The sequence below is a fragment of the Aedes aegypti genome, chromosome 3 (genome assembly GCF_002204515.2).
Source record: "Aedes aegypti strain LVP_AGWG chromosome 3, AaegL5.0 Primary Assembly, whole genome shotgun sequence".
NCBI classification, from domain to species: Eukaryota; Metazoa; Arthropoda; class Insecta; order Diptera; family Culicidae; genus Aedes; species Aedes aegypti.
This window is the reverse complement of record NC_035109.1, coordinates 396,426,643-396,445,971: the sequence shown is the minus strand read 5'-3', so window position 1 is coordinate 396,445,971 and position 19,329 is coordinate 396,426,643. Positions and strand designations below refer to the sequence as shown.

General features: G+C 36.8%; 1 protein-coding gene and 1 long non-coding RNA gene across 3 annotated transcripts; one reads left to right on the top strand and one right to left on the bottom strand.

Annotated features, from left to right (window-relative positions):
• Positions 1-587: 587 nt before the first annotated feature.
• Positions 588-1,610, bottom strand: LOC110679621. 2 transcript variants are annotated; one of them, XR_002502651.1, is made up of 3 exons: positions 1,490-1,604; positions 1,202-1,415; positions 588-1,098 (listed from the first exon to the last, which is right to left on the bottom strand). It is a non-coding gene; the product is annotated as an uncharacterized LOC110679621 (long non-coding RNA). The 2 variants fall into 2 exon arrangements; XR_002502650.1 differs by having other exon boundaries at positions 588-1,415; positions 1,490-1,610.
• Positions 1,611-5,838: 4,228 nt separating this feature from the next.
• LOC5567905 lies at positions 5,839-8,092 on the top strand. Its single transcript, XM_001651894.2, has 4 exons — positions 5,839-6,272; positions 6,327-6,661; positions 6,721-7,077; positions 7,142-8,092. The coding sequence occupies exons 1-4, from the start codon at positions 6,203-6,205 to the stop codon at positions 7,889-7,891; spliced, it is 1,512 nt and encodes a 503-aa protein (XP_001651944.1). The 5' UTR covers positions 5,839-6,202; the 3' UTR covers positions 7,892-8,092.
• Positions 8,093-19,329: the final 11,237 nt, after the last annotated feature.

Genomic DNA, 19,329 nt, shown 5'->3' with positions numbered 1-19,329 from the left:
TGTGGATTTCTGCCCATTTCCGTCAGAATCCAGTTCTCGGTACTCTGTCTTTGTCCATCAGAGACCTTTCTTTCTACGAATTTCTGCCTTTTTTACCAGAATCCGTCATTTCATCTCCGCCCATGTCCGTCGGAGACTACCTATATTAGTTATCTTATGGGATTTCTGCCTTTGCCTATCAGAAAACACATTTTTGATAGATATTTTCTATTTTTTTTTAAACTTCGACCTACCAACTACGCCTTTGTAATACATTGAGAGACGTCTGTGCAATCCAAAATTAGAGCAATAACTGAAAGGTTGTTTGTTTGTCTGTTTCCATGTTCGCATTTCTCAAAGCCTGCTTACCATTTAATATTGCATTAATAGATTATTTAATTGCATCTTATTATCTACCTTACATACGTGACGCTCGAACTACTCAGCCATGAGACGAGACTCGCGTAGGTTTTCTTTTTCTTTTTCACCGAAGCATAAAATAGCCTTTTGAGTGAAATTTCATGCCAGCAAAAGTAGCAGACATTTGGAATGATTAGTCTTGTGTGACAAATCTAATCAGCATCTTTGGAAAAAAAAACTTCCCGCTGTTTGAGGTTTTCAATAACAGTTTATTTTCAATACAATACTTTTCACCTTTTCATCCATAGGACTGGCTGCATATGACGTTTTATGACAGCGGAATCTTAGCTGCATATGACGTTGATATTTTTCCTCTTCACGAGTGCATGCACATTTATATATGTGTTCATATCCCAAGCAGGAGAAATAACTGACAAATACCATAATTTGTAACTCTGAAGTAATTACAGACGATCATAATCAGTGTCAGCAACCAGGGATGTTGCCGCTGGGAACTTGGAATCGTACCTGCCGGGAGATGGACCAAATGACAGCAACCAGGGATGTTGCCGCGGGGAAATTGGAATCGTACCTGCCGAGAGATGGACCAAATGTCAGCAACCAGGGATGTTGCCGCGGGGAACTTGGGGTCGTACCGGGAGACGGACCAAGTACCGCAACCAGGGATGTTGCAATGGGAATCGTAGGTTTTTGCTGACGGTTTCGAAGCTTGAATTCTACTCAGATTTTTGAAAATGGCTTGAAGTATACAGTTTCGTTTGAAATAAGTTTGATGTTTATTGCGTAATAGTTTGACTAACAATGACAAGTTGTTTTTTCACTCTGTTTCAGGGCCACTTACGTTGAATTGTTGTCCTTGATCACAACCTCGTCGCCAGCACTAAATTGAAGTTCGGAAGTCCAGACTTCCGGCTTCCGAACTTACTTCCGAAGTTTTTTGACACTTGAATTTGGCAGCTTCGTTATGATGAGAATGAACTTGTTTTGGCTAGCAGAAAAGGGAAGTGAAGTCTGATAACAGTGCGCCGCCAACAGGCCTATGAATTAAACGGAATCTAAAGAAAAACAACGAAAGCAGGTGATTCAGATACTCAGTGGCAGAATGAGGGAATGGCTGGTGGATCTTTACCGCCGTGAACCTGTCCTGTTCCTTGGAGAAGCAAGGCAAAAGTTCCACTGAAGATTTTTCACAACCATTATTGTGTCATGCTGCACGATGTTTTTGTTTTGATTTGCTAGGTGCAGTGTTGCGAGATCATATGGTTTGAACAAAAAATAGTATCGGAAGTAAGCAAAGTTGCCAGTTTGCCAACGACCTTCCGACAATTTTTGTCTAAATGCACAATTTCGGTAACAATCATCGAACCAGTAGCAGACTATACTGCCCATAAAGGTATAACTGTCCCATATGGAATAGTAGGCATTGGGAAAATGGCACTCAAAGTTTGAAGTTTCTCATACAAATCTCGCATAACTTCTGATCTCGCCCTAAAAGCCATTGGTAACCATGTGTGTAGCTCGCTGTTACTGAGCATCTGAATGGATTTTCATGTTATTTAATAACGCTATGGTGAAGAAAGGATCAATATCTACCTGTCCGTGATGTTGGTTTGGATGTTTTTTCTTTTATTTGCTCAGAAACAACGAGCTACGCTCGTGGTTACCAATGGCTTTTAGGGCGTTATCTCAGAGTATGCGAGAAATATTCATAATTTTCTAGGACATTTCTATATACCATATTCATTGAACACAACCACTCAGATAACTCACGTTGCTTCTATGGATCAGCAAAAAATATAAACTTGAACGCATTTCCCATTTTGCTGCTGTTGTTAGGGTTGAAAGTTCATATAGAGATTATTATGCCTTTATTTTTCAATATGGGACTGCATCAACCTCATATTTTTCCACATCATTTTCAAACAAAGCCTGTTTATCTTCATATGCATAGTAAAATATACATTGAAACATGGATTTTGCAACGAAAAAAGGCGTTGGCTCGAAAATCAATATGGGACAGTTATGCTTTTATGGGCAGTATAAAAGAGATAAAATATCAACAATAATATCAAAAATTAGTAAGGACATGTACTGAAAAATATCTTGTTAAGCTTTTACAAGATTAAAACAATATCTCGCAAGTTTATTGATTGACCAACAAATCAATATCAAAATATGATCTAAAGACGGGAAAGAATAAAAATAAACAAAAAGTCTGGAACTAGCATCGAACCCTCAACCTCCAGATCTACCCACAGAGGTGTTTTGCTTCATGTCAAAGAACTAATTTTTATCTTGTTTATATATTTCAAAAAGCTATCGTGCTGTGATTTATAAAATTTTCAAACGTCTTTCCAATTGATTTATGCTATCAATATTTGTTCGTTTCGAGATGTGATTTTGATTTTTCCGTCTGCCCGGGATGCATTTGATTTTTGACGAAGTTTGTCTTGGCATACTTCATAAACCATTTTGATTATAGAAGTATATAAGAGATAAAATATACAATAAAATATACAATTTCTTAAATGTGTATGTCAATACTATTCAAATGTATGTGTATCGGATGGTCATGGATTGCACTGCACTGACAGAGATGAGTTGCTTGCGTTCCCTCAAGAATCGAGTGGGATGGGTGAAGGTTGATGGGTTCCTTCCGCCACTGGCTGGGCTTCGCCTCATGAAGCTTCAGCTGGACTAACCCTCTAATTAGCAGCAACCAGTGACTCCATTTGTGAAATTTTTCTAATAACTTTTGTGAATGTTTTTACTTCATAACTCGAGTGAATATAATTCCCAAATTACTCGAAACTATTTGATATATGACTGAACTATTTGGGCACTGGATATAAGGTGGTTGAAAATCAAACACGGAAGAATACTTAATTTACACCGCTGTATTCATTCTTCTCTCTTGACAAAACTGATTTCTTCTTCAATTTATTCTTCAGACGGCTACTTTCCGATTCGCACTGTAAGGCGGCTCGCGTAAACTAAACTTTGCGTCACACATGCATTCGGTTTTATAACCGAATCACTCGCGTTGGCAGTCGAGTTCGGATTGCACGCGACGATCACGGTTCGCCAACTCGGCTTCGGCTGGATGACGGCTCGGAACTTCACGCTCGACTGTTGTCACGCTGGCGGGTGAACAAAAACTGACTCCGTTGCGCGTTTCGTTAAATTCGTGTTTATTTTAATACACCCGATTCTGTTTTTGCACGGGGCATGCGTACCGTGCAAAAAAAGTTTTCAGTTCAAAATTTCAAAAACCGTGCAAAAAAGTAACACCATTTCTCGACGTTTCATGCAAAAATAAGGTTTCGGCGGAAAAAAATGTATGGCAACTTTTTTTGCACGCCCGTGTAAAAAAAATCAGTGCAAAAACAAAATCGGGTGTATATGATTTGGGGGAGGGGGGGGGGGGGTGTGGTACAATTATTTTTACAGATAATATGGTCGTCCAAGGACCTTTCAATCTTGGTAGTTGTATTTTGATTTTGATTGTTGGTTTTAATTTAACAATTTGGCTTTTTGGAGCTCCGGTAATTTAAAACGACTCCGTTGCGCAGTTCGGACCTTGCTTTTATAGCACCATGATTCGGTGTCGGATCGTCATCGCTGTCATTGTCATCGTTTGGATGGGCGGAGCTATCGTTGTGCATAGTGCCGCTGCCACTGCTAAGGGCCCATTCACAAATTTCATAACGCTGAAGGGGGTGGGTGGGTGTCTTTAAAATGTTACAGCTCATACAAAATTCCAAAAATGTCCTTACAAAAAGCGTTACGAGGGGGTGGGTGGGTGTCAAAAATGACCATTTTTGGCGTTATGAAATATGTGAATAAACCCTAAACGCCATTGCTTCAGTTTCGGTTCGACTGTTGTCGAACTGAACAGTATGTGTGTGTGTTTGTCTGCAGTATATGTATGAATGTTAATTTGTATTTCTGGCGCGAACATGTGGCTTAATTTTTTTTAGGAAAATTCAAAACCATTACGATACATAGTTGAATTTTAATTGGAATCATTGGAAAACCAAATAGCGCAATGAAATCAACATCAGAAACAAAAACAACATAGCAATGTTCGCCGTAGGATAAAATAATCCTGATGACGTAATCAGTTCATCCGTTTATATATTATCCGTATATTAGAGAAAGACTTTGTGCCTTTCCATCGACTTGACATTTTGACTCGATGAAAATTAAATGAGCAAAAAACAATTCATTCGGCAAAGATTGCAACGCATGAATTTTTTCACTTGTCATTCTTGGCGAACATATACAAAATACCATCGATGGGAGTGACAATGGGTGCAGGGGGTGATATGGAGCCAAAACGAAAAATGAAATATACCAGTCAATACCGCTGATATTACTTAAAATAATAATTCATATGCTAGGGAACATTACACATCATCAATCAAAATACACACTTTTAGAAAAAGTAGTTTTAGTAAAATATATCACGAAACTTGTATGTTGAAACGGAGATGAACCAGCCAAGGGCTGAAAATCTCCCTAATAAAGATAACTAACTTGTATGTTGAAACTAAAGAAAATTTACAACATTTAATTTCTCATATGAATAGTATTGCGCAAATACTTTAACCTCTAGTTTAATATTAGCAGAAGATTGAAAGTCTTTTCAATACACTTCACTCGGAATCCATTAGATTTTTCTACAAAAATCTCGTTTTTTTTCGTTACGGTGTCTAAAACATTGAGAATGTGAGTGATATTGGGTCAAGCAAGAACAATAGTGAACGATATCACAAGTCTACCTTTTTGACGTTTTTCGGTGCCGTGTGTACTCTTTCCTCATTTAGAAGTGTTTAAATACAGCATCGCTAAAACATCAAACAAGCCGACTTGTGGATTCCGTACATTGAATAACAATGCAAAGGATTTTGACAGCTTCTCAAACCAGCAACTGTCTTTCGTGCGCTGCAACGTTACCAGGGTTTTTTTCTTTTTCAAATCAATTTATTATTAGTATTTTCATCTTATAGAAACATCTCGCGGAAGTACAAGAGAGTTGTTGGATCTCGGAAAAACCGGGATTATGACACAACTTGGCAAACTCCCCGAAATCTATTGATCGCAGAATGTCGCACCGAAAATTAACTAATTGCGAAGGTATAACATAATCACGGGTTCAGTACACTCCTGGGACACTGAATAGACCTTATGGCAGTTAAGATAAGACTTTGAACTTTGAAGACAATTTGAATGAAAAAAAAAACATTAACAGTTTATGTAAACTTGAAGATCAATGCCGTTTTTACATACTATTTGCACATAGCACATGTAGGTATAATTGTAATTTTAAGTGGGTTTTTGATACATGTGAAACATCCTAGATGTCTTTTCGTTTCGTTTGCATCGTATTTCATCAATATATTTCAGCTGTGTATGGTTCTGCAATTATATTCTCAAAAGCAAGTTATTTTAATTTAAAGTGACTCAATGTCACCCCATCTATGAGATAATCATAAATCATGCGAGTCATGTTTTTTCAAAGAATTAAGGTTTTTTAACTGCGGTTACTAATTTTGGTCCCATTTTTATACAGTGCGGCCACTATGCTCAGGTAGACCTGTTCACCCGCCTTCAGTGGCATAAGGCAAATACCCAATCAAAACAGGAAATGACCATCTTCGGTACATGATCATTCAATAAATATGGACCAACTAGACATGATGTGATTTATCTCCTACCTGCTGACTGGTTTCATCCGCGAAGTGCACTGATAAAAGTTTTCTTTTAAGTTCCCCATAAATACTGAGATCTTCTCGGAAGACTCAATCAATGGAATTTTCCCTTCTGGCTGTTCAGAGCAATGAGCACGTGGTTGAAATTTCTAATTTATTTGCTGCTACTCGGCATAGCATGCGGTCACCAGCTGCGAGGTTTGTCCCCATCTATAATTAATTGAAAACCTGTTAACATTTTAGTTATTTCAGGATCGATCGTGTGCTACTTGCGTCTTCGTTCCGACCTTCATGAATCCCTCCGGTCCTATTTGAGAAAGTGTAGCTACATCGTAGTGTGCGATGACGTTTGTGATCGGAGGAAGCCTTTGCCACCGTACGCTGGAGACACTTTATCCCTCCTCAAACAGTTGGCGCCAAACGCGAAGATTTTGCTCTCTATTCCATTGAGCGTCAATCCGTTCGAACTCCGTGCGGATGAAGGTAGTGAAAAATTTTGTCACGAAATTGAGCTTTGTGTGCGAGATGATCTGTACGACGGGATCGACCTGGATTTTAACGCATTCGTATTGGAGTTTGCTGATCAGGTTCGTGTTTGAGATTTATACAAAATAGAAGTCAAGGCTTATCATTTTCAATTCTTTAGATAATATTCAGTCAATTTTTGGAGAAATTAAGGCAACGATTGAGATCTAAGATCATCATTTCGCTATCGCTGGATGCACAACAATTTTCATCAAATCCGTTGGGCAATGCCATCATTCAGAATGTCGACTTTGTGGTGACGTCCAAAGATGAATCATTTGTCGACGGAAATCAAGGTGAAGAGTTTGTTGTTCGAAGATATTTGGACTCGGCAATCGATCGTCTGCTCCAGGGTGGGATTCCTGCAGAGAAGATTGTTCTAGGATTGCAGACAGCAGGAATTGTCACAAACCCTTCGGAGCAAATTGACATGCCGATCAAAAAGTGTGCCATTGTAGGATTGATTCCGTACGGCCAGGTAATTATAAATGATACTAAAATTTGTCGCCTACTTAGTGATCGAGCTTACTCTCTAACTCAAGGTCTGCGAGCTACGTGATCAGAGAATGAGATTTTGCAGTTGGCATAGTGACCGTCAGTGCTTGCTCTTCGATGGGAAGTCAAAGTTGATCTACGACAACTTGGATGCGGTAAAGGACCGAGCTGTTCAGTGTACCAAACGTGGTTTGAAAGGAGTATCAATTCTATTGAACTACGACGATAGCGTGGGATTGTGCGGAGAGGAGAAATTTCCAATGCTGGGTGCCATCGATGAAATTCTGTCACAGAATGGCAAACATTCTGGTGCAGAGAACAGTAAAAATGATAACAAAATAGCTTGTGAACAGCATAAGATCGACGATGAGATGCATCGTTTGGAACTGGCCATAGAAAAACTGGAAGATTCAACCAATTTGTTGCAAAAAATAGCTCATTATTTGCTACGTGCTTTGTATAAATTAATCGATGTGATGGTTTCATTTGTGAAAAAGCCGACCGAGGATGATTCACGTAAGACAGCAGATGAATCGGGTTCGAAGGATCTAGGTTTAGATGAAAGCGACGAAAATGAGGACAAACATGACACTCAAGATGTGAGCATCGCAGCGATTGTAGAAAATGTGAATGAACTAGCGCAGGAGCAAAAGATTCCAGAGATTGTTTCAAGTGAAATTAACAAGCAGCATGCGGTAGAGGCAGAAGAATCCTTAAAAGATAATCCAATTTCACCACCCGTAGTAGATGCTATTGGAGGTCATATCCCGCAGATACATAGATCTTTGATAGGGTGAAGAACTACTTGGGCACTTCCATGATTGGCATAGTGGGCATTTATCGGTCTAATATTATTTAAGTTTGAAATAAGGTGCTCTTCAATACAACGCATGTTAGTATCTTCAAGAAAAAAAAACTCTGCCGAAGTGAATCAGAAGTGCCAAGTTTAGGATCTAACTCCCTATAGGAATCATTTTAAATATATTCATGTATGACAAAATCTGAATTGTTTTAATTTTTTTCTTTATTCGTACCACTAAAACAAAATTAAGCCAATTATTGCTATTATCATTTTATTAAGAATAACATGTTATTTCATGTATCGTAGCTAATGAGAATTTTCATGGAATAGTTAAAATCACCTGCCTTTAAAATAGAAAGAAACGCTTGTTGATCTTTTATAACTAAAGCACTTATAGTAGCAGTAGAAGATTGCATCGATTTTTGTTTAAAATCTTCGATAATTTTATTCGACATTTGCTTCAAGAATTCGTCATTGTATTTTCATTGTAACTCATTACCAAGGAAAGAGCATTAAAATCATTTCCACAATTTAATTTTGAACCATCCGTAGAAATTTCGTCTTGTTATTACAAGAGATATTCCATAGGTCAAGCATACCCCATGAACGATCTGAAGATTTGTTTGTACCTAGATCAAAAGCTTGTTTTTAATCCATATCCGACCAGCGTACTAAAAATAGGAGCCCGAACGCTTATCTTCCTATAAATAGGATAAATATCTTGGAAATAAAGAGGAATAAAAAAACGTTCTTTGCAAAGTTGATCACAGAACTGCTGGCTTCCACTTGATTAATGTTTTAGTTCAGAATTAACTCGCCAGGTGGCGCACAGACTCCAACAAATGTCGCGTGTAGAAGTATCATATGAAAAACTCTTCGGTGTATAAATATTTACTTCGTTTATACCTCAGTCCAGCGACAAGATACAAAATGTGTGTATCTGACAAAGTTCATCAACTAAATAAAATAAAAACATTAGTTCGAAAAACACTCACAAGATGGCGCTAGTGATCGTATATTTTAATTGCTTGTATCTCAGTTCAGTGATCAGATACAAAGTTGGTGTCTTTGACAAATGTGATCTATCTTCTTCTTCTTGGCATTAACGTCCTCACTGAGACAGAGCCTGCTTTTCAGCTTAGTGTTCTTATAAACATTTCCATAGTTATTAACTGAAAGCTTTCTTTGCCAAAGATGCCATTTTCGCATTCATATATCGTGTGACAGGTACGATGATACTCTATGTCCAGGGAGTCAAAGAAATTTCCATTACGAAAAGATCCTGGACTGACCGGGAATTGAACCCATAAACCTTTAGCAAGGCTTTGTAGCCGCGGACTCTAACAACTCGGCTAAGGAAAGCCTCACTCTATCCAACTATGAGATCTATCTAAACAAAAACTTATTAGTTCGGAAAACATTCATAACCAGGCGCTAGTGGGCAACAATTTTATTTGCTTAATCAAGTGATTAGATACAAAGTTGGTGTCTTCGACAAAATTGAATAACTAAATTATACTTTTTTTATAGGGAGACTTACGGCTTCGGCACATTGCGACTATTACCGGCAACCAAATTTCAAACGCCAAATACACAGTATTTTTCTATCAAAACACACCAATGAAACATTCAGATGATTCTTCGTTCTGTCAGCTACCCGCTGACGAGATTTCCGAGACGGAACAAATTGTTTTGCCAGAGATGTCATCAATTCAAATGAACACGCCCCAAAATGTGACTGATTTGGAGCTGCCGAAGTGATTCTTTTGCAGCTCTCATGCGAAAGCTGCCGTACAGAATGAGGCTGCCGACAATAGTGACTCTAACAAGAGATGCTCGCAGCGTTGTGAAAACGTTTCCAAATAGCTTTTTTTTCTATCTTTATTAACGAGATTTTTAGCCCTAGGCTAGTTCATCTCGGGACCAACGGCTTTACTTCCCTTCCGAAGGAAGTCGTCACTATTTTTTTGTTTGTGACTATCTCGGGGATGGGATTCGATCCCAGGTCCTCGGCGTGAGAGGCGTGTGTTCTAACCACTACACCAGGCCCGTCCCCATTCCAAATAGCTTTTAACAAGTCTGTCGGTGTGAATCGATAAAGGATTGAGTAAATGTAAACAAACAAACACGAAATTTGTCTGCTGACGTCCGAAAAAATCACAAGAGAAGCACGGCATCGGCTTAGACTGCCGAGAATACGTAAGTTCCCCTATAATCTTATTGACTCGAAAAACATTCGCAAGATGGCGCAAGTGGCAAACATTATATTTGCTCATAATTATCCTTGTCCAGTTATGTGATACGAAATTTGTGTCTTGGACAAAGTTGAACAAATAAATGGAAACTATTCGAATTGAACCTTTCATCATTATCATTATCTTTATTAAGAAGTTTTACAGCCCTACGGCTGGTTTATTTCCGTTTAAATAAAACCTTCTTAGTTCGGGAAACTTTCACAAGATGTCGCTAGTGGTTAAAGATTTTATATCTTATTCCAGTGATATAAAGTTGGTGTCTTCGACAAAAGTGTTCAACTAATTGAGATCTATTCGACCAAAAACTTAGATCGGAAAACATTCACAAGATGGCGCCAGTGGGCAATGATTTTATTTGCTTGTATCTCAGTCCAGTTACAAGATACAAATTTGGTGTTTTTGACAGTTGCACAACTAAATAATCTCTATTCGCATAAAACAATCTTCTGCTTGGCATTACGTCTTCACTGGGACCAGGGTTGATAACACTTCTCAACATCATCAGAGTTCGGTGACATATTTTAGAGCAGCGTGCTGCCTTTGCCTCTTTGCGATGGAGCGAAAAAATGCTGAACAGAGAGGCAACGAAAAATGAGCGAGGAAGATGCAGCACAAAACACACTAGAGTAAAATTCCCCCAAAAACGATTGCCATCACAACTCCCCGAGGACTGTCTTGTCCGGGCAGGAAGCTCAAGAATTCTTTTGAAGCGTGAGTAAAGGTGAGTATCGCAACAAGAGAGAAAGAGAACCAGAAAAAATCCTCGCATCACTTGAATCACTTGAGGATCTGTTTTAAAAATTTTGAGTTAATTTTTTTCGCCTCAGAAAAATGGCAAAATTGCCTCCTCTTAGCATCGCAGAGGAGTTTCTATCAAGCCTGACTGGGAAAAAGACGCCCTTAACCATCAATGAGAGTGTAGTAAATTAATTAAGTACATTACTAAACTTCTCACAACATCACAGTTGTTCACTTAACATAGTAGTCATGGACATATTAGAAGAGTCAGACGTAGGAACCAAACATCATTCTGTAATAAACCATTGAACTGATAATACGTGTTGTTACTAACGCACTATATATCAGAAGTGGGATATACGCTAAAAAAATCCTGCACGGTCGCAATCCTGAACAATATTGGACGTTCGTCAACGATCGGATCTCGAAATACCAGAGGATATCGGAAGAAGTCTTCCTTCTTTGGTTGGAGAAATTCAATTCGATTTGCTAAGTACGAAGTCAAGCAGTTTGAAGGAAATGCATTCAGGAGAAGCATCAGAAGCATCAATGTCGTTTGGTACTATCCACCATGCTGGGATACACAACTCAAGTTGTTCCGTGAAATTGGACGAACTTCAAATTTTTCTTCCACACTTCGAGGGAAATGAAGGAGAAAATGTCGACGATTTTATAAGAAGTGTTGAACATACGCGAAAAACATTCCATGTTGGAGAAGAAATTATGAAATTACTAATTTTCAAGCAACTGAAAGGAAATGCCCAGAAATGGCTGAATTCTTATCAAAACCGTTTTTCAATGAGCTTATCTGAATTTTTCAACCTCCTCAAGACAACATTTTCGGTATCCATGGTAACGTTTGAATTGAGAAAAAAAACTTGAACTTAGAAGATGGAGAAGACATGAGTCGTTTCAAGATTATTACATTGAAAAAAGAATGCTGGCCTCACCACTGAACCTTGGAGAAATGGAGTTGATCGAGTATATCATTGAAGGGATTCCAGACAAAAATTTGAAGAACTTCGCACAAATCTCTGGATTCAAGTCGGTGATTTCTTTATTGCGGTCATTTTCATCAATTCGCCTTCCGCCACATGAAGCTTTCAAGCCAATCGTATGCTACAGATGTAACTTCCCTGGTCATGTCGCAGCTCAATGTCGTACAACAAAACCACAGAACTTTAAGGACAGCATAGAGGGTAGTCGATCAAGACAACATCGTTCGGAGAAAACAATGAAGATTGTAGCTGTTAAAACGCAATTAGCTGACAAAGTTGTAGGATTCAAAAACAATGGACTGGTAGATATACACTTTCCACATTTTAACACTAAATTTGAAGCATTGTTCGACACAGGTAGCCCGGTTTGTCTGATACGCTTTGGTTTAGTAGAAAAGGGCAAAATACGCAAATATGATGAGAGAATTTCATATAAGGGTATCGGAGGAACCAGGCTTAACATTCTGGGATGTTTAGTAACTGATGTTTTAATTCAAAATTTATCTCTTAATATTGAGTTTTTAGTTGTTCCTGATTTGACGATGCAATCATACGATGTTATTATTGGTAGAAACGTTATAATGCAACCTGGGATGCGCACGGTTATAGAAAATGGCCAAATACAAATTTTCAAAACTCCGGTCTTCGAAAGTGAGCAAATTGAACCACCAAAAAAGGTAACAGAGACTGTAAGTTCTATTGATTTCCAAAAAAATTTAGAGAATACTGGTGACATTGATAAAAATCATTTGGTAAATTTTGAGCATGTTCTTAAAAAATATTATTTTGAATTTTTACGACCTCTGAAACCAGAAATAGATTATGAGATGAAAATTATTCTAAAATCTGCAGCACCCTTTCATTTTAAACCAAGAAGACTTTCACAGACAGATAAATTAAAAGTTGACCAGAAAGTTGATGAATTACTTAAATCTGGTGTCATAAAGGAAAGCGATTCTCCTTTCGCTAGTCCAATTGTAGTTATTCCTAAAAAAGATGGAGATATTAGACTCTGTGTAGATTATAGAAAGCTTAATAAAGATACTTTTAGAGATAATTATCCATTACCTTTATTAGAAGATATTTTTGATAAATTGAAAGGAAAAAGAATATTTTCAATTTTAGATCTTAAATCAGGATTCCATCAGATTAAAAAAGCTACAGAATGTACGAAATTCACATCGTTTGTAACTCCGAGTGGTCAATATGAATATACTTGTGTTCCTTTTGGGCTTTGTAATGCCCCTGCTGTTTTTCAACGATTCGTTACCAAAATTTTTAACAAATTAATTCAGGAAGGAAAAATTTGTGTTTACATTGATGATATTTTAATAGCTTCGGCAACTATGGAAGAACATTTAGAAACTCTAAAAGAAGTATTAACAATTTTGAGTAACAATTTATTAGAGCTTAATTTTGACAAATGTAAATTTTGTTTTAATGAAATTGAATATTTAGGATATATAATCAATGAATTTGGGCGTAAACCTAGTAAATCACATATTGAATCCGTATTGGAGTTTCCAATACCAAAAAATGCCAAAGACGTTCAGAGATTTTTGGGTTTAACTAGTTATTTTCGGAAATTTGTTCAAAATTTTGCCCTGATAGCAAGACCACTTTATAATTTGCTTAAGAAAGACGCAGTATTTGCATTTGGTGATGTAGAAATGAATTCGTTTTTGCAACTCAGAAATAAGCTAGTATCTGCACCAATATTAGCTTTATACGACACTAAAGCTGAAACACAATTGCACTGCGATGCCAGCTCGTTTGGATTTGGAGCTGTTTTGTTGCAAAAGCAAAGTGATGGAAAATTTCACCCAGTTAGTTTTTTCAGCAAGAAAACCGATGAATATGAATCAAAATTACATAGTTTTGAATTGGAGACACTTGCAGTTGTACATGCAATAAAGAGATTTCATGTTTATTTATCAGGTACAAAATTCAAAGTTTATACGGATTGCAATGCGTTGGCTCAAACTTTGGCGAAAAAAGAAATTAATCCTAAAATTAGTCGTTGGGCTTTATTTTTAGAAAATTATAATTATACATTAGAATTTCGCGATGGAATAAAAATGCGTCATGTTGATGCTCTGAGCAGGTTAGCTATGAATGAAGGAAAAATATTTTCGAAAAACAATGAAGGCAAACAAGTGAGTTCCGTTGAAGCTGTTAGTGTGTTAAATACAGAAGATATAGAAAGAAATGTAATTCTTGCTCAAGAGCAAGACGAAAAGTTAAAAAACATCAAAACACACCTTGAATCACATACATTTCCAAACTTTGAATTGAAAAATGGAATTCTATTTAGAAATGATAACAATAAGTTATTGCTAGTTATTCCGAAAATTATGATAGACAATATAATAAAAATTTGTCATGATAATTTAGGACACATTGGGATAGAAAAGACTATTTTAGAAATCAAAAAATTTTACTGGTTTTCAAATATGAGGAAAATTGTAAAAACATACATAAGTAACTGTTTAAGTTGTATATTTTACAGTCCAGCTGATACTAAAAAGGAAGGCTTCTTAAAGAATATTGATAAAGGAGAAAACCCATTCAACACCATACATATCGATCATTATGGTCCGATACAGTTACGATCATCGAAAGGATTCAAATTTATTTTGGTAGTAGTTGACGCCTTTACAAAATTTGTCAAATTCTATCCAACTAAAACCACTAATACTGAAGAAGTTATTAAAAACCTATCAATTTACATGAATCACTATAGTAGACCAAAGAGAATCATATCAGACAGAGGAAGTTGTTTTACCTCTGATAAATTCGAAAAATTTTGTGTTGATCATTTAGTTGAGCACATAAAAACAGCTGCTTACACTCCAGAGGCCAATGGTCAAGTAGAGAGAATGAATAGGACACTCACATCAATGTTAGCAAAACTAATACATGATACAGTGGGATTCCGTTTTTGGCATGCTCCGTTTTTGGCATGCTCCGTTTTTGGCATGCTCCGTTTTTGGCACCCCCCGATTTTGGCAACAAAAGGGATCCGTTTTTGGCAACAATTTTTTTTACACTTAATTTTGAGTAGAAAATTGATATAAACAATAGTACATTGAGAGTATGTCTCACTAATGTGCGGTAAAACTTGAACTAGCAACAACTATACGGGATTACTGTTTTTTTTCTTCGCTTAGTAGTAAGGCAACCGACTAAAAGAAAGATTACTTAAGATGACTGCAAATGATGTCTTTACCGATTTATATTTATATGGACAGTTGCATATCAGGAGCCTTCCCAGTAGCACGCTTCATATTGATCGTAGGTACATGTAATATAGTGTCTTTTGAATTAGAACTATACAATGCTTGCACATTAAGGTGACACGGGAGACCGTGTTATTGTCCCTATCTATTGTCTCACTCTAATAATTACCATCAAAACTTTTCAGAAGCAAATCTCGAGTTTAAATGAACCGACGATGCTGAAAATTGAATAGGTTGTGCACTACATTATAGAATTATAGTAATACATTTTTCGCATCGATATATGGAGTGGTACTTGAGATTTGCTTCCTCAAATGAATAGGATGTTTATGATGACGCGGCTTTGAAAGTTCTATCACTACTTTATAATTGCTTTCTAAAATAGGTACTCTGCAGACAGGACAACAAGAAATATGAAAAATCTTTTAAGGGGACACGGGAGACCGTGTTATTTTCCCTATCTTTCGTCTCACTCTAACAATAATCATCAAAATTTTGTGGAAGCAAATCTCGAATTTTAGTGAACCGATGAAGCTGAAAATTTATCGGGTTGTGCACTACATATATAGAATCATAGTGATACATTTTCGCATCGATATATGGAGTAGTTCTTGGGATTTGCTTCTTGAAATGGATAGGGTGATTATGATGACGTCCCGTGCGGCCTTAAGTTAGATCAGTGATTAGATCAAATATATTCTTATTATTTTATCAAAACTTTTCAAAAGAAAACAATTTTGATTTCCAAGAGAATGTGTTTTTTCGACTTCACATTAAAATGTATGTCTATCCTTTGTCCTTTTAAGCACTTCTAAAATGTACGTACCCTTCCAAAATGATTCAAAATGATCAAGTTGTTTGGTTAGTTGCCATGGCAATGTATGTTCACATTGCATACTCACATTGAGTGTTCATAGATAAAACCTTCAAAGCTCTTTTAAACGTCAAAACGGAAGGATGTACATGGAGCAGTTCAGAAACAAGCATTAATATTTTGTGAAGAAAAGGAAATTATTTGATATTGTATCAAGAGGTAACATAAATGTTTTTATTTTAAACACGTTCAACTCAAATTAGGCTAACAATTTATAGAGCTCATCGCGAGAATGGACAGTTTTCCGAAGAAAAAGCAAAGACGGAGCCTCAGTCTAAAACAAAGGACCGAAATTTTGCAACGCCTCAAGTTGCAAAACTGTACCAAGACAGAACTTGCGAGGGAATTTGGAGTGGATAGAGCCACGATAAGGAAAATTGAAATCCAAGAAGCGAAAATTCTACGTAAATCGTCTTCGATGGGGGGAAGATGTTCCAAGAAAAAATATGTTTCTTCCGGCAAGCATAAAAAACTTGAACTGGCTCTATTTTACTGGTTTTTGAAAATGCGAAATAACCACGAAACTGTTACATCAAGCTTGATTGTGCTTCAAGCCCGGAAATTTGCTTCTAAGCTGCGAATTTCGAGCTCATTCAAGTTCAGCAAGAAGTGGATCCATAATTTCAAAAGGCGATTCAACATCCGAAAGCTGAAATTATCCGGAGAGAAACTGTCAAGTGATCGAGACAACATTGAGCCGTTTAAGCAACAATTTTTTGACTTTGTTAAGGAAAAAAATTTATCAATTGATCAGCTTTACAATGCCGATGAATCCGGACTGTTTTTTAAAATGTTGCCTGGTTATACATTGGTGCACAGTAGCGAATCCTCGGCATCAGGACATAAGGTAGCCAAGGATAGAGTCACATTTATGCCTTGCGCTAATGCGTCAGGGACCCATAAACTGCCTATGCTTATGATTGGAAAATCTAAAAATCCAAGGGCATTCATGAATATTCAGTTGCCATTGCAATACGATTCTTCTAAGAATGCATGGATGACCAGGGACATTTTCCAATCATGGTTCTATAACACTTTTGCTCCAAGTGTTCGGCAATATTCAGCACGTGTTGGAATTGATTCTAAAGCTTTGCTCCTGCTGGACAATTGCACAGCGCATCATTTTGAAGACGAGCTGATGTCAGACGATGGACAGATATCTGTAATATTTCTTCCGCCGAATGTGACACCAATAATGCAGCCAATGGATCAGCATATAATCCAAACGATTAAGCTGAAATATAGAGAAAAATTATTTCAGGAGATCACTTTCTCGTCTATGGATAGTGCAAAACATTTCAAGACCATCAACCTGAAAAATGTTGCATTTTGGCTTCACGAGGCATGGACAGAAGTGTCAGAACAAGTGCTGCGGCAGGCGTGGAGGAATATTGGTATATTTGTGGGCTCAAAGTTGATGCATGAAGACGATGTCCCGTTATCCATGTTGTTCCGGAAATCCAGCGCCACCCAACCGGTTGCACCATCAAATTCAACCGATGAAGATCAGTGTACCGACGACTATTCCGATGCAGACATTTTGGCCTTCGTTAATAACGAAGAGAGTCCAAATAAAGACGACAGTGATGAAGATGATGAGGATTTGAATCAATCAGACACCCCTACGGTTGATGCAGTCAATGAGCCCGAGCGTCCTGAGCATATTCAGCATCACCAGGCTGTAAATAGTCTGAATTATGCTATCCAGTGGGCCGAAGATAATGAATTTGAGTTAAATGATATTTTACACTTACGTAAAATTAGAAGCATTGCTTTGGACAAGTGTGTAAATAATTAAGATTTTTTTTACACAACATTTAATTTTACAAAATCGAATGAAATGAAATAAAACATTTAAAAAACATGTGAAGTCAGCTTATTTTCCTTTTAAATGATTAGCTACAAATAAAAATTAATGAAAAAATTGGGTTCCGATTTTGGCACGGTTCCGATTTTGGCAACTGAAAATTTTGTTCTTGTTGCCAAAAACGGAATCCCACTGTACTGATAAAAGATGGGATATTTTGTTACCGAATGTAGAGTTTATTTATAATAACACTATTAATAGATCCATAAAAAACTATCCTAGTATATTATTATTTGGCCAACTTCAAAATACTTTCAATAAAGTTGAGTTTAATTTAGAGACACTTGTCAAAAATAACCAGGAAAATATTGAATTTAGGAATCTTGTAGATATTAGGAAAGAAGCAAAGGACCAAATTGAAAAACTTCAAGCATATAATAAAACCAAAGTGGATAAAAAGCGAAAGGGTGTACAAGATTATAACTCCTTCTTTATAATCTTGTACACCCTTTCGCTTTCGTTGTTATAAAAACAGTTGATACTCATAAATTATCTAATAAATTTAAAGGTCCTTACGTTATAAAACAAATTTTACCAAATGATCGTTATTTAGTTACTGACATAGATGGATTTCAAGTCTCTAGCCTTCCATATAGCTCAGTTTGCTCACCGGGAAATATGCGAAAATGGTTATCTTTTCCTCATATATTTACTGATGATGATAACGATGAGGACATCGTTGAATCAGGATGACCGAATTGTAGTAAATTAATTAAGTACATTACTAAACTTCTCACAACATCACAGTAGTTCACTTAACATAGTAGTCATGGACATATTAGAAGAGTCAGACGTAGGAACCAAACATCATTCTGTAATAAACCATTGAACTGATAATACGTGTTGTTACTAACGCACTATAGAGAGTAAACGGTGTATTGTAATAATATATGCGGTTTTTTCTAGGTCTTTCAAGATATCCATCAAATATAAGCTTTAAGATCTGCAAGCTTAGCCAATTGTCTATGGATAGTTCTTCAATATTGCGAAGGCCCTTAACTATTCATATTAGTAAACGAAACTGTAATATATTAATGGTATTTAGTTATGGCATCAAATCTTTACTCCTAATATAATTAAATGGAGTTATGTACTGACCTGTACTGAAGTCCTGGTTCTTCAAGGACTCCATGTAAGACAGGTCATAGGAGCTACAATCGTAATCAGTGCACTATCAATAGTTTTAGTTATGGCATATGATCTTGATTCTTCATATATGTAAATGCAGTATTGTACTAATTCATACGCATGTTCTTGATCATCCATCAACTCCATGGAAATAGTCTTTCGAAACTACAAACACAACCAATGATTTATAGATTGTTTTAATATGTGTAGGAAGCTCATAACAATGGATAAAAGTAAACGAAATATTGTATTGATTTCTTTCGCTGCACTTGGTTGTTAAAGGACTCGATGGAATGAAGTCTTGAGAATCTACAAGCGTTAACAGTTGTATATT